This window comes from Chiloscyllium plagiosum, chromosome 33, assembly GCF_004010195.1.
Source record: "Chiloscyllium plagiosum isolate BGI_BamShark_2017 chromosome 33, ASM401019v2, whole genome shotgun sequence".
In the NCBI taxonomy this organism is placed as follows: domain Eukaryota; kingdom Metazoa; phylum Chordata; class Chondrichthyes; order Orectolobiformes; family Hemiscylliidae; genus Chiloscyllium; species Chiloscyllium plagiosum.
Genome location: NC_057742.1, coordinates 8,490,602 through 8,509,451, shown reverse-complemented (window position 1 = coordinate 8,509,451; position 18,850 = coordinate 8,490,602). Strand labels below are relative to the sequence as shown.

The following is an 18,850-nucleotide window of genomic DNA, read 5'->3' as shown; positions in this document are numbered from 1 at the left end:
TGTAAGTGGCCAATTAATGCCACATAAGGGTCTTGTCCTGTCGCTGCCAGTATTTTACTCTCAGTGGACTCTTCAGTCACTGGACTCAATGTTAACTCTGCTTTCTTCCCACAGATGCTGCCAGATCTGCTGAGTTTCTCCAGCAATTTCTGTTTTAGCCATGAGGGCTAATGCTGGGAAAGGAGAGTGATATTTTTGGGGAGGTATTCCCTGTACTCTCTCAGTCCAAAAGGTAATCCCATCATGCTCCTTTGCCTGGCTTTCTAAGACTCCTAACTTTGAAGTTACTCGGGCTTCTCGGCATGTTGGGACTACCTATAGTCCCAGTATTTTCACTGGCATCGGTTGGTATATGGAGCGGCTGGTTTAAAAGGTTGTCAGCTCTACATGGTGGGATTTTCTCCTGAAGTAGGGAGGGTGTTTTGCCTTAAACCTATTGGCACTGTTCTTAATTTAAATGGCAGCAGGATAGCTGTTTGGATCACAGCTGCTGCCCCCACTGACTTTTCTGCTGAGGTGGAAAGTTGCCCCTTAAAATGTGGCCTTTGTCATGATGTGCCATCAAACAGAGGATGGAAAAGGAGGAAGCAGCAACATTTCATTATTTTAGTGGTTCCCAATTCAGAGCCAACATTTTTAAGATCTGAACACTTGGCTAACGATCCCTTTTTTCTTGCATTTTATTGTCCTTTCCTCTCCAAAGCGCTGAACCATCATTTGGCACAAGTTAAATGAGTAACAAGAGGTGAGGTTGCATAATTGACTTAATTGTCTTTAAATAAAATAAAAGCCGAATTTCTTCTTTTGGATTTGAACTTGGTTAACAGCTGCTCTGAGAGAGCCCAATGTTGCACGAAATTTGAAATACCCGAGCACAGTGACAGACAATTGGGATTGTGAAGGTCAACCTTCTCACTACTGAGGTCTAAAGTTTTGGCAACACCACTGTAAGAATGTGCTGTTCTTTCAGGAGGACAGGAAGGTTAGAGGCACAAAAGGAAACTTTGATAGCCTCTTCAGGCAAGCATACTAAAGTAAGACTTCAATGCAGAAAGGAAAGCTGTTATCCCAAGTAAATCATGTTTGGATCAATATAATTTTTTGTAATTCAAGGTTTATGTAAAGATTTGTGATTCTGGTGCAGGATGTAGATATGTTCGCAGGGCTGGGAGGTTGACTTGCAGATGTTGCATCCCCTGTCTAGGTGACCTCTCCAGTGCTTTGGAGCCTCCTGTGAAGCGCTGCTGTGCTGTCTCTCTTCTGGAATTTGGTTCTGTTTCTGCTGCTTCCGTTGTTCGTTGTAGTCACCGGTACTTTGGGCCTAGATCAGTGTTCTTGTTGTTAGTCTGTGGCTGAGTGCCATGCTTCTAGAAATTCTTTGGCAGTACTAAGTTTAACTTGTCCTTTGGTCGTTGTATTGTCCCAGTTGAATTTGTGGTCTTTGTCATCTGTGTGTATGGCTACATGGGACAGTTGGTCGTGGCATTTAGTGGCTAGTTGGTGTTTATGGATGTGGATTGCTAGTTGCCTGCTTGGTTGCCCTATCTAGTGTTTCATGCAGTCTTTGCATGGAAATTACGTTAGTCTTGCACATGGGTAATAGGGTCATTTATCCTGGAGAGTTGTTGTCTGTGCCTGTCAGTTTATGGACTGTCATGAACCCCTGTGGTTGGAGATGTCTGGCTGTCCATTCAGAGATGTTTACCTTTACATTTTAAAAAAAAAAGTCTCTGAACTTAAAGCCAGACTTCTCCAACCACTGGGATCCATGACAGCCTGTAAACGTATAGGTATGCTCAGCCAACAACTCTACAGGACAAAGGACCCTATACCCATCATGAGCAAAACTAACGTATTTGCAGGAAACCCTAGATAGGGCAAACAGACAAACAACTAGCAATCTGCATCCACGAACACTAACTAGCCACTTAACTCCACAACCAGCTGTCCCTAGTAGCCATACACACAGATGACAAGGACAACAAATTCGACTGGGACAACACAACAATCCTAGGATCCGAGCTTAAAAATGTGTTGCTGGAAAAGCGCAGCAGGTCAGGCAGCATCCAAGGAGAAGGAGAATTGACGTTTCGGGCATAAGCCCTTCTTCAGGAACACATTTTTAAGCTCTGATCTCCAGCATCTGCGGTCCTCACTTAATCATAGGATAAGCTAAACATAGGACTGGCATGGCACTCAGCCACGGACTCTATCAACAAGCACGCTGACCTAGGCTCAATGTACCGGTCACTACAACAAACAACTGGAAGCAACAAAAACTGAACCAAATAAATCCAAGAAGAGCCAGTACAGCAGCGCTTCACAGGAGGCTCCAAAGCACGAAGGTGTCACCGAGATGGGGGATGAAACTTCTGTAAATCAACTTCCCAACTCGGTGAACATACCCACAATCCTTTTATAATTCCAGAACTCCATAATAATTCTTCAACTGACATTAGTGATATACAGTGCCATTTTATGTCAGGTGATGTGATTGGATAGTCTATTGCTTGTTTTTAGGTCTTTTTTGATTTCATTGTTGAGAATAGTAAGTATGACCAACTGTTGTGGTTCTGTTCGTCGAGCTGGAAATGTTTGTTGCAAACGTTTCGTCCCCTGTCTAGGTGACATCCTCAGTGCTTGGGAGCCTCCTGTGAAGCGCTTCTGTGGTGTTTCCTCCGGCATTTATAGTGGCCTGTCCCTGCCGCTTCCGGTTCTCAGTTTCAGCTGTCCGCTGTAGAGGCCGGTATATTGGGTCCAGGTCGATGTGTTTGTTGATGGAGTTTGTGGATGAGTGCCATGCTTCTAGGAATTCCCTGGCTGTTCTTTGTTTCGCTTGCCCTATAGTGGTAGCTCGGCAAACAGAACCACAGCAACATTATACTGTGTCTACCATGCATTTGCCCACCTACTCAGCCTGTCCAAATCATCCTGAACTATCTCTGCTCATCCTCAGAGCTCACCCTCTCATCCAGCTTTGTGTCATCTCCAAATTTGGGGATATTTCATTAGTTCCCTCAGCAATATATACTGTGATAGTTGGCTTACATAAGAACAGAAGAACTAGGAGGAGGAGTAGACCATCTGGCCCTTCGAGCCTGCTCCGCCAATCAAAAGATCATGGCTGATCTTTTTGTGGACTCGCATTGATCTCCAGGGAACCCACAGTCTATGCCTACCTTCGGTGTTCTCTGTACCATCACGTCTGGGAATGGGAGTTGGTTATCCTTTTCTTCTTCTCTCGTGATGGGTATGACCAACTGAATGCTCTATAACTGTCAGTGCAGATTGGTAACTAACCATATGCAAAGGTTAATGCTGACATGAAATAGAGCACTAATTGGGGAAATGCAGTAGAGTATGAAAAATGTGAAGGGAAGTATGCAAGTGTGACTTCTGCTACAGTACAGCACAGCACAAGCTCCATCTGCAATTCTAAAGGTAATACCTATCTGAAGAAGGACGGCAACTGAATATAGCTGTAGTAATTTTCATGCATTATAACCTTGAGATTTGCATCCAGGAGCCTTAAGCAATAATTTTGGAGGATTACTAAGCCGCAGTTCTAAAACTGCATCATTGGCAGCATCCTAGGCAGTAATTATGTTATTAAATTAATAACCAAAGGATTTGAGCTCCAGTTCCACCAGTCCAGGTGGAGAATTCAGTTTGAGGGGACCACCAAGCTATTGGCTTGCCACTTGATCAAAAGAAACAAATGTTTCACCAATGTCTATTGGGGAAGGCCACCCACCATTTTTACCTGGTTTGACCTATGGAAATGGTCCAGTCAGCTACTCGGTTGAGTCAAGTCATAGAATAAGCAGTTCCTGATAAGATAGCTCATCACCAGCTTCATGGCAGTGAGGGGCATGTAATAATTGCTGGCCTGGCTAGTGATGCCCAAATTCTAGGAATAAATCAGAACCTAGGAAATCTGTTGCAAATATGTAATGTAATCAGAAGAGGTTTTAGAATTTGTAGCATAAATTTTAAACCAACCTTGAAAGTCCATGGGAGTGGCAACTAAACTCTGAGATTAACCACAGCCTTGATCTCTTTTAATCTTGTGCACTGGTTTAATTTATTTACAACTAAATAGCAGCTTCTGATTCCTTCCATAATTGGAAGGTTCCAATTTCTGAATATGATGCTCTCTGGAGGTTCTTTATTCTCTTTAATATCTTTTATATCATTGGGGAATCATTTGCAGTAGATTAACGACAAAAGTGCATTGTTCTGTCTATGTGGCTGTAAAAGGAAAGTTGATTTTAAAGCACTGTGACCATAATAGGAATGAAATATTTACATGTCTAGGCCACAAGGGAAATTAAAGTTGTACTACTCTATTTTCTAATGTATTGAGATCTCTGATGAAATTCCTCAGTGAATTAATGGTGGCATTGTGTGAGAGGGAGGGGTGTGTAAATTGCAGAAAAGAAATTTTGAAAGTGATTACTCAAGCAAGTAGCTGAAATTTCTCCGGTTCAATCTACAGCATTAACCATTTATATTCATATAGCACATAATGAAATGTCCCAAGGTACCTCAAGGGAGTATTATGAAGCAAAATAAGACTTTGAGCTTCATGATATTTTGGATTGGATGAACCAAAGTCATAGTCAGAGTTAGCTTTGAACAAATGTATTAAAGGAAAGAAGTGAGAACAAAAGTGTAGAGAGGAAATTCGAAGTGAGGAGACCAGGCAACTGAAATCATTGGCACCAATAGTAGATGCTATAGGAAGGATATTGTGAAATTTGAAAGAGTTCAGAAAAAAAAATACAAGGATGTTGCCAGGGTTGAAGGGTTTGAACTACAGGGAGAGACTGAGTAGACTGGGGTTATTTTCCCTGGAGCATCTGCGGTAGAGGGGGTGACCTTTAAAATCATGAGGGGCATGAATAGGATAAATAGACTAGGTATTTTCCCTGGGGTGGGGGAGTCCAAAACTAGAGAACAAAGGTTTAAGATGAGAGGGGAAAGATTTAAAAGGGACCTAAGGGGCAACATTTTCTCACACATTGTGGTGCATGTATGGAATGAGCTACCAGAGGAAGTGGTGGAGGCTGGTACAATTACAACATGTAAAAGGCATCTAGATGGGTATATGAATAGGAAGCATTTAGAGGGATATGGGCCAAAGGCTGGCAGATGGGCTAGGTTTATCTAGGATATCTGGTCAGGTGGATGAGTTGGACCAAAGGCTCTGTTTCTGCTGTATCTATCTATACTCTAGAAGCATTTAGAGGGACATGGGCCAAAGGCTGGCAGATGGGGCTAGGTTTATCTAGGATATCTGGTCAGGTGGATGAGTTGGACCAAAGGCTCTGTTTCTGCTGTATCTATCTATACTCTAGATCAATTAAGTATGTTAAATGCCAGCAGTGTGCTAGAAGTGTCAGGCCTATAGATAACAAAGGTATGAATGAGCATTTCAGCAATCGATGAGCTGAGACAGGGGGCATGTTGGGGAGATGAAAGTAGACTGTCTTAGTGATTAGATTAGATTAGATTAGATTAGATTACAGTGTGGAAACAGGCCCTTCGGCCCAACAAGTCCACACCGACCCGCCGAAGCGAAACCTACATACCCCTACAGTTACCCCTTACCTAACACTACGGGCAATTTAGTATGGCCAATTCACCTGACCCTGCACATCTTTGGATGGTGGGAGGAAACCGGAGCACCCGGAGGAAACCCACGCAGACACAGGGAGAACGTGCGAGGCAGCAGTGCTAACCACTGTGCCACCATGATGCCACACCAGTATGAATTTGCAACTTATCTCTGGCTTAAATGTGCTACCAACTTTGAACAGGATGGTTTAGTCTCTATATTGGCAGGGAAAGGGATGGAGTCAGTAGGTAGAGACAGAATTTTGAATGTGGATTGAAATCAATGCCTTCAATTATTCTAGCACTTAATTGGAGGAAATTTCTGTTCCTCCAGTACTGGATGTACTGAATAAGTGGTCTGATAATTTAGCAACAATCTCTAAGTCATGCGTATGCATCATCAGTATTCATATGAAAACTAACATTATTTATAAATGGGTAGCTCTCAAATAACTAGAGAAGATAAAACATTGCTTGCGTCTTGTTAATTATCACCCCACTGTTAAATAGTCATTTAATACAGCATTATTACTCAGTTCTGATAGTGGAAGAAAGAACAAACAAAGTTGGTAAGTTTTAAATAAGAATACACTGCATTGTGTAAAAGTGCATTTTGGGGTTGACTAATAAACAATTTAAATTTGAACCTTGTCATTTGTGACTGATCATGTTGATGTGGTTCAGCCTGTTAATACATTGCAAACTCATATCCTATGTTCATCATCTGATTTTAAATAAAAATGTTTCACTTGCTCTTATTTTTAGCTTAAGCAAAGTAATTCTACTGATATTTTCTCATTGAGTGTTTATTCAGTGATCCTGCACTTTTAGAAGGAGCTTCACTCGAGCTTTGGTTAGATAATTGACAAGGTAATATTGGATTGGTGGGAGAACTACGTTGTGCCAGTGAGCTAAGCATTCTTGCTGCAAACTCAGTGGACCAATCCTTTTACATATTGCTTAAAGTTACAAGTGCAATTTTTAACCACTGTCACATGTCTACAGTTATTCTTAAAGAGGTTTGTTTGTTTTCAGTGAGGGATGTCCACTTCTAGAACAGCTGAATATATCCTGGTGTGACCAGGTGACGAAGGATGGGATACAGGCACTAGTGAGAGGCTGCGGTGGATTGAAGGCTCTGTTTCTTAAAGGATGTACACAGGTCTGTGTAATGATCCATCATGTAAATGGATTATTTTGTGTGGTTGCTGGAACAACAGTGAAGTTTTTTTTTAAGAAAATACTCCAGCTGACTACACTGGACTAAAATGCTAAAGGCTTTTTAGCTTCTCTCCTGTGGTCACATGCTTGTTTTGAACTAAAGCAACGTGATTGATACAAAGATTGAACTGGAGTATTGCAGAAGTATTTCAGCAGTAATTATTGTCTTAGAATTACAAAACTGCCTGTAAGTGTTTCAGTAATCACCTTGCAATCTTTGCACAATTCTCATCCTTTTCAGATACAGCTTTACAAAGAAAGCAAGGTTGCTCTAACGCATGAAGTGAGAAGCAATTCTTTGCACAAGGATAGTAAAATTCTAGAACACTTCACTCCACAACCCCACCCCCCCCTCCAAAAAAAAGACCTGTTGATGCTGGATTCATTGAAAGTTTCAAACCTGAAATCGATTAGATTTTTTAGTTCAGAGTATTAAATGTATGGAATTAGTGGGTAAATGCACATACAGATCAACTGTGGCCTAATTGAATGATCTGACCTGAAAGTTTGGGCTTTTTTAATGCATTAATGGGGGGGTAGGAATTGTAGGCCAGTGTTTATTGTCTATTCCTGAGACGGTGGTAGTGAGCTACTGCATTGAACTGCTGGAGTTCAGTTGGTGTGGTTAGGCCACAATATTATTAGTGTGAGAGTTTCAGGTCTTTTACCCCAGTAACACTGAAGGAATGACACTACACTTCCAAGTCAGGTTGGAGAGTACTTTGAAGGGAATTTACAGGTGATCTTCGACATAGCTGGTGCCCTTGTCCTTCTAAATGATAGTGATTGTAGGTTTAGGAGGTGCATTGTTAAATGTCTACAGTGCATCTCTTAGTACACACTGCTACTGCTATTTGGTGAAGGGAATTGATGTTTATGGATGTGGTGCTAATCAAGCAGATTGCTTTGTGATGAAAGGTGTCGAGCTTCTTGAATGTTGAAGCTGCACTCATCCAGACAATTTGGAGTTTGTTCTATCACACTGCTGGTTTGGGCCTTGTGGATGGTGCACAGGCTTTCTGGAATCGCGAGATTAGTTATTCAGTGCACTGCGAGCACCTGACGTGGTGTTATAGCCAAAGTATTTATATGGCTAGTCGAGTTCAACTTTTATTAAATGGTAATCATGAGAATGATGAAGTGGGGTATTACGTCAGTGATGATGATGCAGTTGGATTTCAGGAACTTGTAGTTAGATTCTCTGTTGGAAATGGTTGTTGCCTGATTATTTGCCAGTCATCTGCCCAAATCTGGATGTTATTCCAGTCCTTGCTGCATTTTGATAAGCAAAGCCTCACTTTCTGAGAAGTCGTGAGTGGTGTTCAACATTGTGCAGTCATTGGTGAACATTCCTCGCTTAACCTTTTAGGATGGCAGGAAGGTCTTTGAAGCAGCTTAAGATAGTTGAGTTAAGCCACTACTTTGAGGAACTTTTATAGAGTGGTTCTCCTCCAGCGAGGTATTTAATTGTCCACTACTAGTCATGAAAAGATGTGCCGAGACTCTGAGCTTAGGCTCCCATGGTTGTGTGATCACTTAGCCATGTGTCTTTTCTTGCTACTTGTTCTGTTTAGCATACAAGTAGTCCTATTTTGTAGCTTCAGCAGGCTGACATCTGATTTTTGGATTTGCCTGGTGCTTCTTTTGGCTTGTCCTCCTTCATTAATGGCCTATTCTTTCTGTTTCTTTCCTGTATTGTATTTTATGACAAATGGGATAATACATTTGATGAGATCTGCTTCTCTCCATTAGATCCCAGAAGTGAAAGCATGTTTTCTTTAGAATATTTCCAGAGTTTGCTTTTATTTGGTTATGAAAGGATTTGCAAGGGTAGAAAAGATTTGTTTCCACTCGTGATGAGGACCAGAACTATTAGTGATGTTTATCACTAATAAATCTAAATCTGGGAACTTCACTGCCCCTGGACAATTACGGATGGGCATTAGAGTCCCCCTCATCACTGAGCCCGGAGTCACGTGTAGGCCAGCCCAGGTAAAGATGGTATTTTTCTTCCCTGAAGGACATTAGTGAACCAGACGGGCTTGTATAATGATTGACAGTGGTTGAATTGGGCCAGATTTTAATTCTAGACTTCTTAAAATTGATTTCACACTTTTTTTACTGCTGGGAATCGAACCATATCTGCCAAGACGTTAATCTGTGGTTCTGTATTGCCATTCCAATGGCATTAATACTATGCCACCCCCTCCCCATCTATTGGATAAACAGATTACAGGAAGTAAAGTAGAAGTGTTGATTGGATTAGATGAAGATAAATAGGAGGAAATTTGTCTTTGTGGAGGACTAACACTATTTGGATCTGTGGAGCTGGATAGCCAGATTCTGTGCTGTTAATATATTGTAATTTCCAGTAAGAAAAAAATATTGTGGAGCAATATTGCATTTCAGTGCAGTTGCAGTTAAATGTAAATAAAATCTTAACCTAGACTCAGCATTGCCCTGAGGATAGTGTTGTGGTGAAGTGTGCTCCCTTGAGCCAAATGTCTCTGCTTCAGTTCAGAAGCTGATCAGGTTTATGCTATACACATTGTGTTCTTGAATAACTGAAAACACCTTGTTAGGAAAATAGTCAATCAATGGAAACTCTGACTTAACAGAATCATGTGACATTTGATGTTTTAAAACTTTACTGTTACAAATAAACTAAAATTAATATTGACTAAATAATAGAGTATTAGTTGTATATTAAGTAATTTCTTATAGTTTCATGGCAACCAGTAATCCAAAACAATGTTTCCACATTATGCTGCAGTCTCTGCAGAGTTATAGTTGTTTCAGCGAACAGTCCAAAGTTATTTCCAGCTTCCAAAGGCTCATTTCTCTCAACTTACTGGAGTTGTATACCAAAAGTAATTTCCCTCTGCCCCTTCTGAATTCCCAAACCAACCTGTAGTCAAAAGATCTCACTTCTCCTGGCCTCGGCAAGGTGAATCTGCCTGTGAGCTTAAATTTCCATGGGGTCCATTTTCTTAACTAGAGAATGTCGAGGAAGCTGAGAGTGTGCAGGAAAATGGTGTTTATGTAAATCAGTATGATCTAGTTGAGCATGTTTAATGAACCAAATGACCAACTCCTTGTCTAATTTTCTATCTTCCTAGAACATATACCTAGAATGTCAGTTAACAGGCAAAATGTGCAGAGAATAGTCCCAGCCTCATCTGACTGCAGCAGCTATAACTCTTCTTGGTGTTATTCTCTGTCTGTCACTGTCTCTTTTTTTGTCTTTTTTAATTGCCTGCCTGAGAGTGAAAGTCTGCCCTAGCAAAACCAGCCGATCACACATTCCTTTTTGTTACTGTCTCTCGCCCTGAATTTCAAAATTTATTTAAAATTTAATTTAAAAGAGCATCAGTCATAAATCTGCACCAACATTAAATTGTATTGCAAATGTATGTACTCACCAATGTCCAGTTACAAAGTGCTGTTGCTAGTTGTATTGTAAAACTACAACTTAAGAATAAAGTTATGTCATTTGCAGTGCTGTCACTTGTGGAAGTCATTCTTGTGGAAATTTCAAGATTTGGACTTGTGCGTAGGATTACTTTTTATTAAAAGACTAATTGAGACGATGTGAAATGTTCCTGTCCAAGCTATACTGGGCACCCGGGTTCCTTAAACTCAAAAATAGCATTATTCAGTGATTTAACGTTATCCCAGTTTTCAAAAATTGTCATGGCTGTCATAATAGGGTTTATTTACCGCCTCTCTTCATCTCCTGAAGGTTGGATATAACAATGACTTAATTAGCAGCTGTAGCTAAATGTTTTGTTTCTGTGATTGATTGAATTGTAGTTAATGCACAGACTTTCTTTAACCAAGAATGGTTAAACTGCTAAGTTACTATTTTGTTGTACTTGTTTGCTATACACACAGCTAGAAGATGAAGCTCTGAAATACATTGGTGCTCACTGTCCTGAGTTGGTCACGCTGAACCTCCAGACTTGCTCAGTAAGTACATGTAATAAGGCAACTCTCTAAAGCATTTAAAGATAAAATACTAAACATTGTTAAAGTTCAGTGTTTTCAATGAGAACAAAATACATTTCGCAAAAAAGTATCTCAAAGACTATTACTGAGAAGTAGTGTTTCACTTCTTCTCAAAAATATTGTATTGTGTCAATTATTCTGATTTCTGCACAGCTTGCATCAAAATTCCAACCTTGGATATTAGCATTTCAAAAGGAATATTCAAAGTGACACCCCAGTCACACAAATATATTGTATTTTAATCTGTTAAGAACAATTAAGTTGTAACTAAGTCTCAGTACCTTGGGTCTTTTTGACTATTTTTAAAATTTTCCTCCACATTGTTTTGAGTGTTGCTGCCTAACTAAGAAAGCGGAGTTCAGTGATGGCTCTTTGCTCAAGAGACATTTTAATGGTCTGTTGGCTGTTCAACTGTGAAAGGCATCATTTGGCTAGTGTTAACACACTGCTTTCCACTGCATGCTGGACAAGAGTGAGAACTCTTAATGACACTCCATTATTCCCTAATCTCATTACTGCAAACAGTAGTAGCTGATGTTGTTCTCTACTAATTGTGCTTCTTGGCACAGTCCAGGGAGGGAACCTGGACCATATAAATTAAATCCAGTCATCTTGATGTATCAGTACCTGTATGTATTTTTAAACAAAAATGGAGTGCCTGGAGATGTCAATACCTTTTTGTAATATTGCAATTAATGACAAAATAGTTAAGCCAGTGAACTTTGCAGACCTTCAATGAAATAACATGTTGGTGAAAGTATTTTATCCCCCTCTGCATTGTAATAAATGTTATTTAATTAGGTCACCTTTCTGAGCTGTGATTCTTTAATTTACTCTTTGCCTTATGTTTTAAAAACACTGCCCTGCCCTGATACTGAGTTACCAGCCACTATTCCGTTATATCATGAGTTAATTGGATGCTATCTATAGATTGACGGATTGAGTCCTGTTCCAATAATTTCTAGCAGTGGATCTGTTTAGGGCTTTGTGGCACAGTGGTTAAGTCACTATTTCTGAGCCAGGAGGCCCAGTTCAAGTCCTATTGGCTCAAAAGGTGTGTAATATCACTGAACAGGTTGCTTTAAAAAATATCTTTGACGTCTCCTCTTCCACTCTGGTTACATTATAAGTCATGGAGCTGCTTGTACTTGCTCTGTATCTTTTAGGGGAATTGCTCCTTATAGCATTTCCTCATAGAGGAAGCATGTAAGTTGAGTCATTTGAGAGCCGTTTCCCCTTTTAATATGGAATCTTAAAGCTCTTAAACTTAATTTTTCTGAGGCCCATCTTAATGTTTTTTTTTAAAAGTTCATACAAATGTTTATTTGCAGGAAATCCTCCAGCTGGGTGTCATTTATAGAAACTGCTTAATGTTGTGGTCATTGGTACTGGGAAGCAGATCAGAACTAATAGACATGGAGCAATGTTATTTGACCTAACAAGTCTGCCTGTGTTTCATCTTGGCATCCACCCCCTTCCCTTCTCTCTCAATCACCAGTACTTGAACCCTTTGAACTCTGAAGCCACAGTTTAACACTCCCTTATTGGCCTGACTTTCTCTTTTGTTTTGTTTTTAGCTGGTCACTTTTTGTTGCTTTTCCTGTTCCAACAATATGCCCTCTTTCCTGAAAGACAGGACAAGCAGTCGGTTTGCTGTCCATAATCTGCTGGTGCTGTTATTGAACCTATCGTTAGAAGCCAAGCCCAAATTGGTATATGTTGACCTGATTGGCAAGTTGTTTGGCAGAGAATTCAAGTGGATTCAAAGAATGTGTCTCTTCACCATCTCATCCACAACCTGTAAATCATTTCTGTTTTTCTGTAATCTTGCAGCAAATCACAGATGAGGGACTGATTACAATTTGCAGAGGATGTCATAAACTACAATCACTGTGTGTCTCTGGTTGCAGTAACATCACTGATGCTATTTTGAATGCACTGGGACAGAATTGCATTCGACTTAGGTAGGTACAATAACACGAGCAGAAGCAGCTGAGTAATGACCTGTTTTAGTGCCAATCCAGATGCACTCATCTAGCATAACCACCTGAATGTAAGATTATAATTGTCATTTCACTGTTACATCAGTCATAAGAGAAGCTCCTCTTTTTATGTACATTCTCATAACATTGTGCTTTGCTTTTTGAGTGACTGTTTTAGTCTTCTGTTGACAACATTCAATGGAACAACTGAGTTTGTCAGCAGAACTCATTAGAGTAAACTGGATCTTTTAGACCAATGTTTTTTCAATTTACAGTGCATTAAAATATTCTTTCAAATCATATGATGTTTCAAAAGAAAAGGAAACTTATAAGTTTGTTTATTTCTGGCAGTTAGTACTTTCATTCTTTGTTTGCAGTCTAAAAGGAAGGGATAGGTTGCCATTTTGTTAAAGCATTAACCTGTACTTTGAACCAAATTGACTTGGATTGAAGACATGCTGTGGAAAGAACTATATATGCATTTTTTTTTTCTATAAGCTCAAGGTATATCTATGAAGTTATCACTAATAGAGTACTTTTTGAAATAAATAATTCCCTTGTTTCACCAGTTGTACATCTAATGATTTGAAGCTTGACATTAATCAAAAAGGACAAATTAGTGATTTTTTTTTCCCTTTTTGAGTGATTTTTCTATTTGTTTCTCAGGATATTAGAAATTGCTAGATGTTCACAGTTAACAGATGTGGGCTTTACGACATTAGCTCGGGTAAGTGCACATGTCCCAACTGTAGCCTTGCACATTGAAGCAATGCCTTGTGTGCCTAGACGGTAAATGGTTAGTGTCTGAAAAATATACACTACAATAATGATTAAGTCCTCAGCATCATAGAGGCTTTTTTTTGTTTGTTTGTTTTGCTGAAGTGTTTGCTTCAAGAAAGTAGCTGCTGCTCAGAATGAGTCTGTGACTGTGCTTGTTGGTCTGACTAATATTTGTGACAAAACATCATCCTCTTCAAAGAAGAGTATAAACACAAAACAAGTCAAACATCTTGACTCATACGTAATCTGAATTGTCCTAGCAGATCAGATTTCTCTTGCCCTCATTTGAATTTTTAATCTATTGACGCTGCTTTGGCATTTAAACAGAAAATCTGTCTGGACCCAGAAAATGACCATATAAAGATTGTTTACTGGGGAGCAGGGGAGTCATTGCATTTTCCTTTTCTTAACACAACCTGCTTCCATTTTCAGAATTGCCACGAACTTGAGAAGATGGATCTGGAAGAGTGTGTTCAGGTGATTCAATTTCCAGTGTTTTTACAAACTCTTGCTTTTGTGAAATGAATGGTGATTAATTTTTCTCATGACTGCAGTTTTGCTGCAGATCAGCTGCAGTTCAACAGTAATACTCTCTCTAACATCTGAGCTCAATCTCCGAGCTGCACAAATTATAGTCTAGTGTAATGTCCCAGTCTGTACTGGATGTTGACCACACATAATTGCATGAGAAGAAAACCAATGAATCTGATGCACTTCATTTTAATTCTTGGGATTAGGAGAGGCCATTGAATGACACTGTCCTCAGGTTTTATTTTTAGTCAAAGCTGATTTTTAACTGCAGCAAGCCCAACGATGATTCTGTTTATTGCCGGAGGGGAAAGTCAGTATCTCCATTCTTTGGTTCCTAAGAGGAATCCAGCATCAATTTCTTGTTCCCAGTTGTTGTTTTTGTATTCAGGACCCCGGTGCTGTACCATACTGTGTTATTGTGTTCTCCCTATCTTTTGCCTCCATTCCAGTTTCTATAATTGATATTTGTGTGGTGTTCAGCTTCCATTCACTGTACTTGCAAAGCAAATTGTCTTACTACAATGCTTAATTGATTGGAATCATGGTGCTGTAGCTGACACTTGATCTATCTTCAGCGACAGAATCACAAGTGGAAACTAAGCGCAGTTATTATCAGTTGCATCAAGTATTCTCCAAATTGTATCACAAGTATTATGATCAAGATTACATCTGACTAAACAAGAGAAGCTTTGAGCTTCAATGCTTTTAAAACTCTCTCGAGCAGCTGCTGAGAATGCACATGACCATCTTTAGTTCAGAATTGGTATCCGCCATTCGCAGATGGTCCTTAGCTAGTCAGTACAGTAAATGAGTAATAAAGTACTTCACATTGTGCATCTATAATAAAAGCATTCTTATGTTTTTCTGGCATTTTATTATCTTATTCAAAAATACCTCTGAAAGGGTTCAGAAAAGATTTACAAGGACGTTGCTAGGGTTGGAGGATTTGAACTATAGGGAGAGGCTGAATAGGCTGGGGCTGTTTTCCCTGGAGGCTGAGGGGTGACCTTTAATAGAGGTTTACAAAATTATGAGGGGCATGGATAGGATAAATAGACAAAGTCTTTTCCTTGGGATCGGGGAGTCCAGAAATAGAGGGCATAGATTTAGGGTGAGAGGGGAAAGATAAAAAACAGACCTAAGGGGCAACCTTTTCACGCAGAGGGTGGTACGTTATGGATTGAGCTGCCAGAGGAAGTGGTGGAGGCTGGTACAATTGCAACATTTAAGAGACATTTGAATGGGTATATGAATAGGAAGGGTTTGGAGGGATATGGGCCAGGTATTGGCAGGTGGGACTAGATTGGGTTGGGATATCTGGTCGGCATGGATGGGTTGGACCGAAGGGTCTGTTTCCTTGCTGTACATCTCTATGACTCAAATTAACTTCATTTGGGAACCAGGGTGCCATTCTGTGCTTGTGACATTCTAGAGAGAGATGAATGACCAATTTATCTGTTTGTTTGGACTGGGTAGGATTGGGTGGGGCATGTCGACCAGAACCATGAGACGATCAACGTTGACTTGAATCACTGAAATGCATAGAATTTTGGGTGATCTTCTAAAGAATGCCATTACTAACAGTACAGCACTCTCTCTGTGTTGTGCTGGTGTTTTAAGCTAAAGATAAGTTGTTTAAACCCCTGGCTGGAGCTCAGAATATCCTAATGCAGAGGAAAGTTAGTTCAATTGGTGCATTAATCTAAAATCACAATGTAATTGCAATGAAATATAAAACCTGTATGATCTTTACAGTTAAGAATCAATTGATAGGGCTAAGCATTTAGACAAATGGCCAATGACGCCCCAAAAAAAATTTATTTGTTTTTCTGTGCAGATGTTCAACATGTCTCCCACTGCAGGTTATTAAATTTAAGTAGATGCAAGTTTTGCTCAAAGACTTAAGCTTAGTACCTTTTTCATAGTTTGCTATTTTTTAGTTTTGGATAATCATTTGTAGTTTGTGATTGAAGGGGTTTTTATTGAAATAGATCGCATTTTTATTTAATCTTTCAACAGTTTTCTTGGAGAACAATATGTTGAATGATCTAATACTGCTCCTATGTTCCCATTATGATTCACATCAGAAATTCTACAACTTAAACTTTTTATTTCTAATGACTGAACATCTTGCTGTTCAACAGTAGATAGAACAAGCTTTAGAACCTCTAGAGCAGTTCGCAATGAGCAACAAATTGCACTCTCTCATCTCATGAAAGAATATTTTTAAAATGTATTTACTTGCCTTAGGTGCCACACAATTCTAGGACCATAGTATGTACATTGACCTCATTCCAGCCTTACTTTAGCATTGAAAATTTTAATTTTCAGATGTACTTCGTCATAGGAACAAGAATTAAGTTGTTACATTTTTTGAAATATGTAAGGTCACCTTTTACCCATCAAGTGTTAAATAATCCACGATATATCTGTTTTTGCAAGACTTCAGTAGTGACTGATTAAACAATCCCTGAAAAAAGTAAAGTAGCTGACCTGGAAACTCTGAACGATATGGAATTCTGTTTGCACCAATCATAATTTAATGTTTTCCTCATAACATATTTGTCTGGTAACAAAGCTGGTACTTAACATGCAGCTTGTGTCATGTGTAACTTGCAACAAATAGGATTTTTTTTTTTGCCAGCAGCATTACCCTTTTACTGTTCTTACTACAAAAGAGAGCAATTCTTCTTCCAAAGTCAGGGTTTCAAACGTCATGTGCATTTAATGACCAGTCATTGCATGGGGTCCTGGTGGAATGTTCAGCACCTGTGCAGGGGATAGTGGCTGGACCATAATGCAGAGAATCCCTTCTGCCATGCTAAGTTGGATAGAGTCAGGGTGGATTTGGCAACTCAAAATTGGGCCTTCACTGAGTAGTAACTGGAAGCAGGAACCCATGCAGGGGTGTAATATTGTAGTTGTTATGCTACTCCAGTCAAAAACCACAAAACATCAGGTGGTTGTCCACAGGCCTGTGTACTTCCCTCCACATCTGACAAAGAAGCAGTGCTCCAAGACCTGTTGAACTATAACCTGGTGTCATGTGACTTCTGACTTTATCCACCCCAGTTCGACATCAGCATCTCCACTTAATGCTGAAAGCATGAATTCAGTCATGACAATTCAAAAATGTTGATTTTTTTTTAAAGTCTGCAAATACAAATCTGGTATTCGTAGAAATCACCATGAAATTGTCACTGCTTTGAAAACCCACTGATTTAATAGTGCACTTTGGGGAAGAAAGCCTGCTATGCTCTATCTGTCTCTTCCCTATATGTAACTCGTATTCCTGACTGCTTTGTTCCCCTCTGAATTACCCTCTAAAGCCATTCATTACATCAAATATTGGATGGTAACTATTGGGCCTCTACCAAAGCTTGCATCCAGCAAATGATTAAAGTGTATTTTCTCCAAAAAAAATTGTTACTTTCCTCCCTGCATAAACCTTGCTAACTTGGCACAAGCTGGCTGTTCATTTCTTGTTCTTTTGAATGATTCTCTTACAACTGAAGTGAAGAATTCCAGTTTTTAAGTAATAACAATATATGATTTGAACAGTTATCTTTGTAAAGTATCTAAGAATGGCACCATCTCTTCGATCTGTTATCAAAAGAGGCAATGTTACACCCCCATCAGAAAAAGAGGGTAATGTAGCTATTGGACTCCAACTGTTTTTTTCTAAAACTTCATTCATGGATGTAGTGTTGCTGGCTAACCCAGTATTTGCCTTTGAAAAGGTACTGGTAAACTACCTTCTCCATGGTGTTAGGAAAGCACAAATAGTATATTTCAGTTTCCAATGTTCACTAATTCAATTTACTTCTGTTTCTCTGACAGATTACAGACAATACTTTAATTCAGCTTTCCATCTACTGCCCACGGCTTCAAGTATTGGTGAGTAGAAACAGAAAGCTAAAAACTGAAGTAGTTTATTGAGTTTGTGTTTTTTCATCGTTGCAGTCGGGTTGTGCTGATCTGGAGCAAACTGCACCTACGAGCCATGGTTTCGTAATCACTAGGTTCTTGTTAGGCAAGGGCATTATCAATCTTCATTTTGATATTTTCAATTGATCTCCAGTCTTGAAATGTTTTTTGAGACAGTCAGAGATTTCCATTGCCCTTTGTGGGGAGAAGTACTTCTTGATATCACTGCGGCACAGTCTAGCTCTTAATTTTTATGTACCATGTTCTGAATTTCCGTTTCAGAAATTAGGGTTCAATAGTTCCTCTTCATGATCAATAGACTATTTTTATCAACTTGAAAAGGCTTGATTATGTTGATCAGTAAAGATACTTTTTGCTGTTCCACCATAGTAACTGTACCTAATAGAGCTAAAAACAATGACTGCAGATGCTGGAAACCAGATTTTGGATCAGTGGTGCTGGAAGAGCACAGCAGTTCAGGCAGCATCCGAGGACAGGCAAAATCGACGTTTCGGGCAAAAGCCCTTCATCAGGAATAAAGGCAGAGAGCCTGAAGCATGGAGAGATAAGCTAGAGGAGGGTGGGGGTGGGGAGAGAGTAGCATAGAGTACAATAGGTCAGTGGGGAAGGAGATGAAGGTGATAGGTCAGGGAAGAGAGGGTGGAGTGGATAGGTGGAAAACGAGCTGGGCAGGTCGGACAAGTCCCTCGAGCCTGCTTCACCATTCAATAAGATCATGGCTGATCTTTTCATGGACTCAGCTCCACTTACTCACCCACACA

The 18,850-nt window shown here is 39.7% G+C and overlaps 1 protein-coding gene across 3 annotated transcripts in view; it reads left to right on the top strand.

The window, feature by feature from the left end:
* The window catches only part of LOC122539800 (F-box/LRR-repeat protein 20), a 136,684-nt gene that overhangs the window by 101,948 nt on the left and 15,886 nt on the right, over window positions 1–18,850 (top strand). For all 3 annotated transcript variants that reach the window (XM_043674861.1, XM_043674863.1, XM_043674862.1), the window contains exons 8-13: window positions 6,655–6,781; window positions 10,735–10,809; window positions 12,682–12,812; window positions 13,497–13,557; window positions 14,043–14,087; window positions 17,982–18,038. In XM_043674861.1, the coding sequence (XP_043530796.1) occupies window positions 6,655–6,781; window positions 10,735–10,809; window positions 12,682–12,812; window positions 13,497–13,557; window positions 14,043–14,087; window positions 17,982–18,038 (496 nt within the window). The remainder of the gene's footprint in view (window positions 1–6,654; window positions 6,782–10,734; window positions 10,810–12,681; window positions 12,813–13,496; window positions 13,558–14,042; window positions 14,088–17,981; window positions 18,039–18,850) is intronic.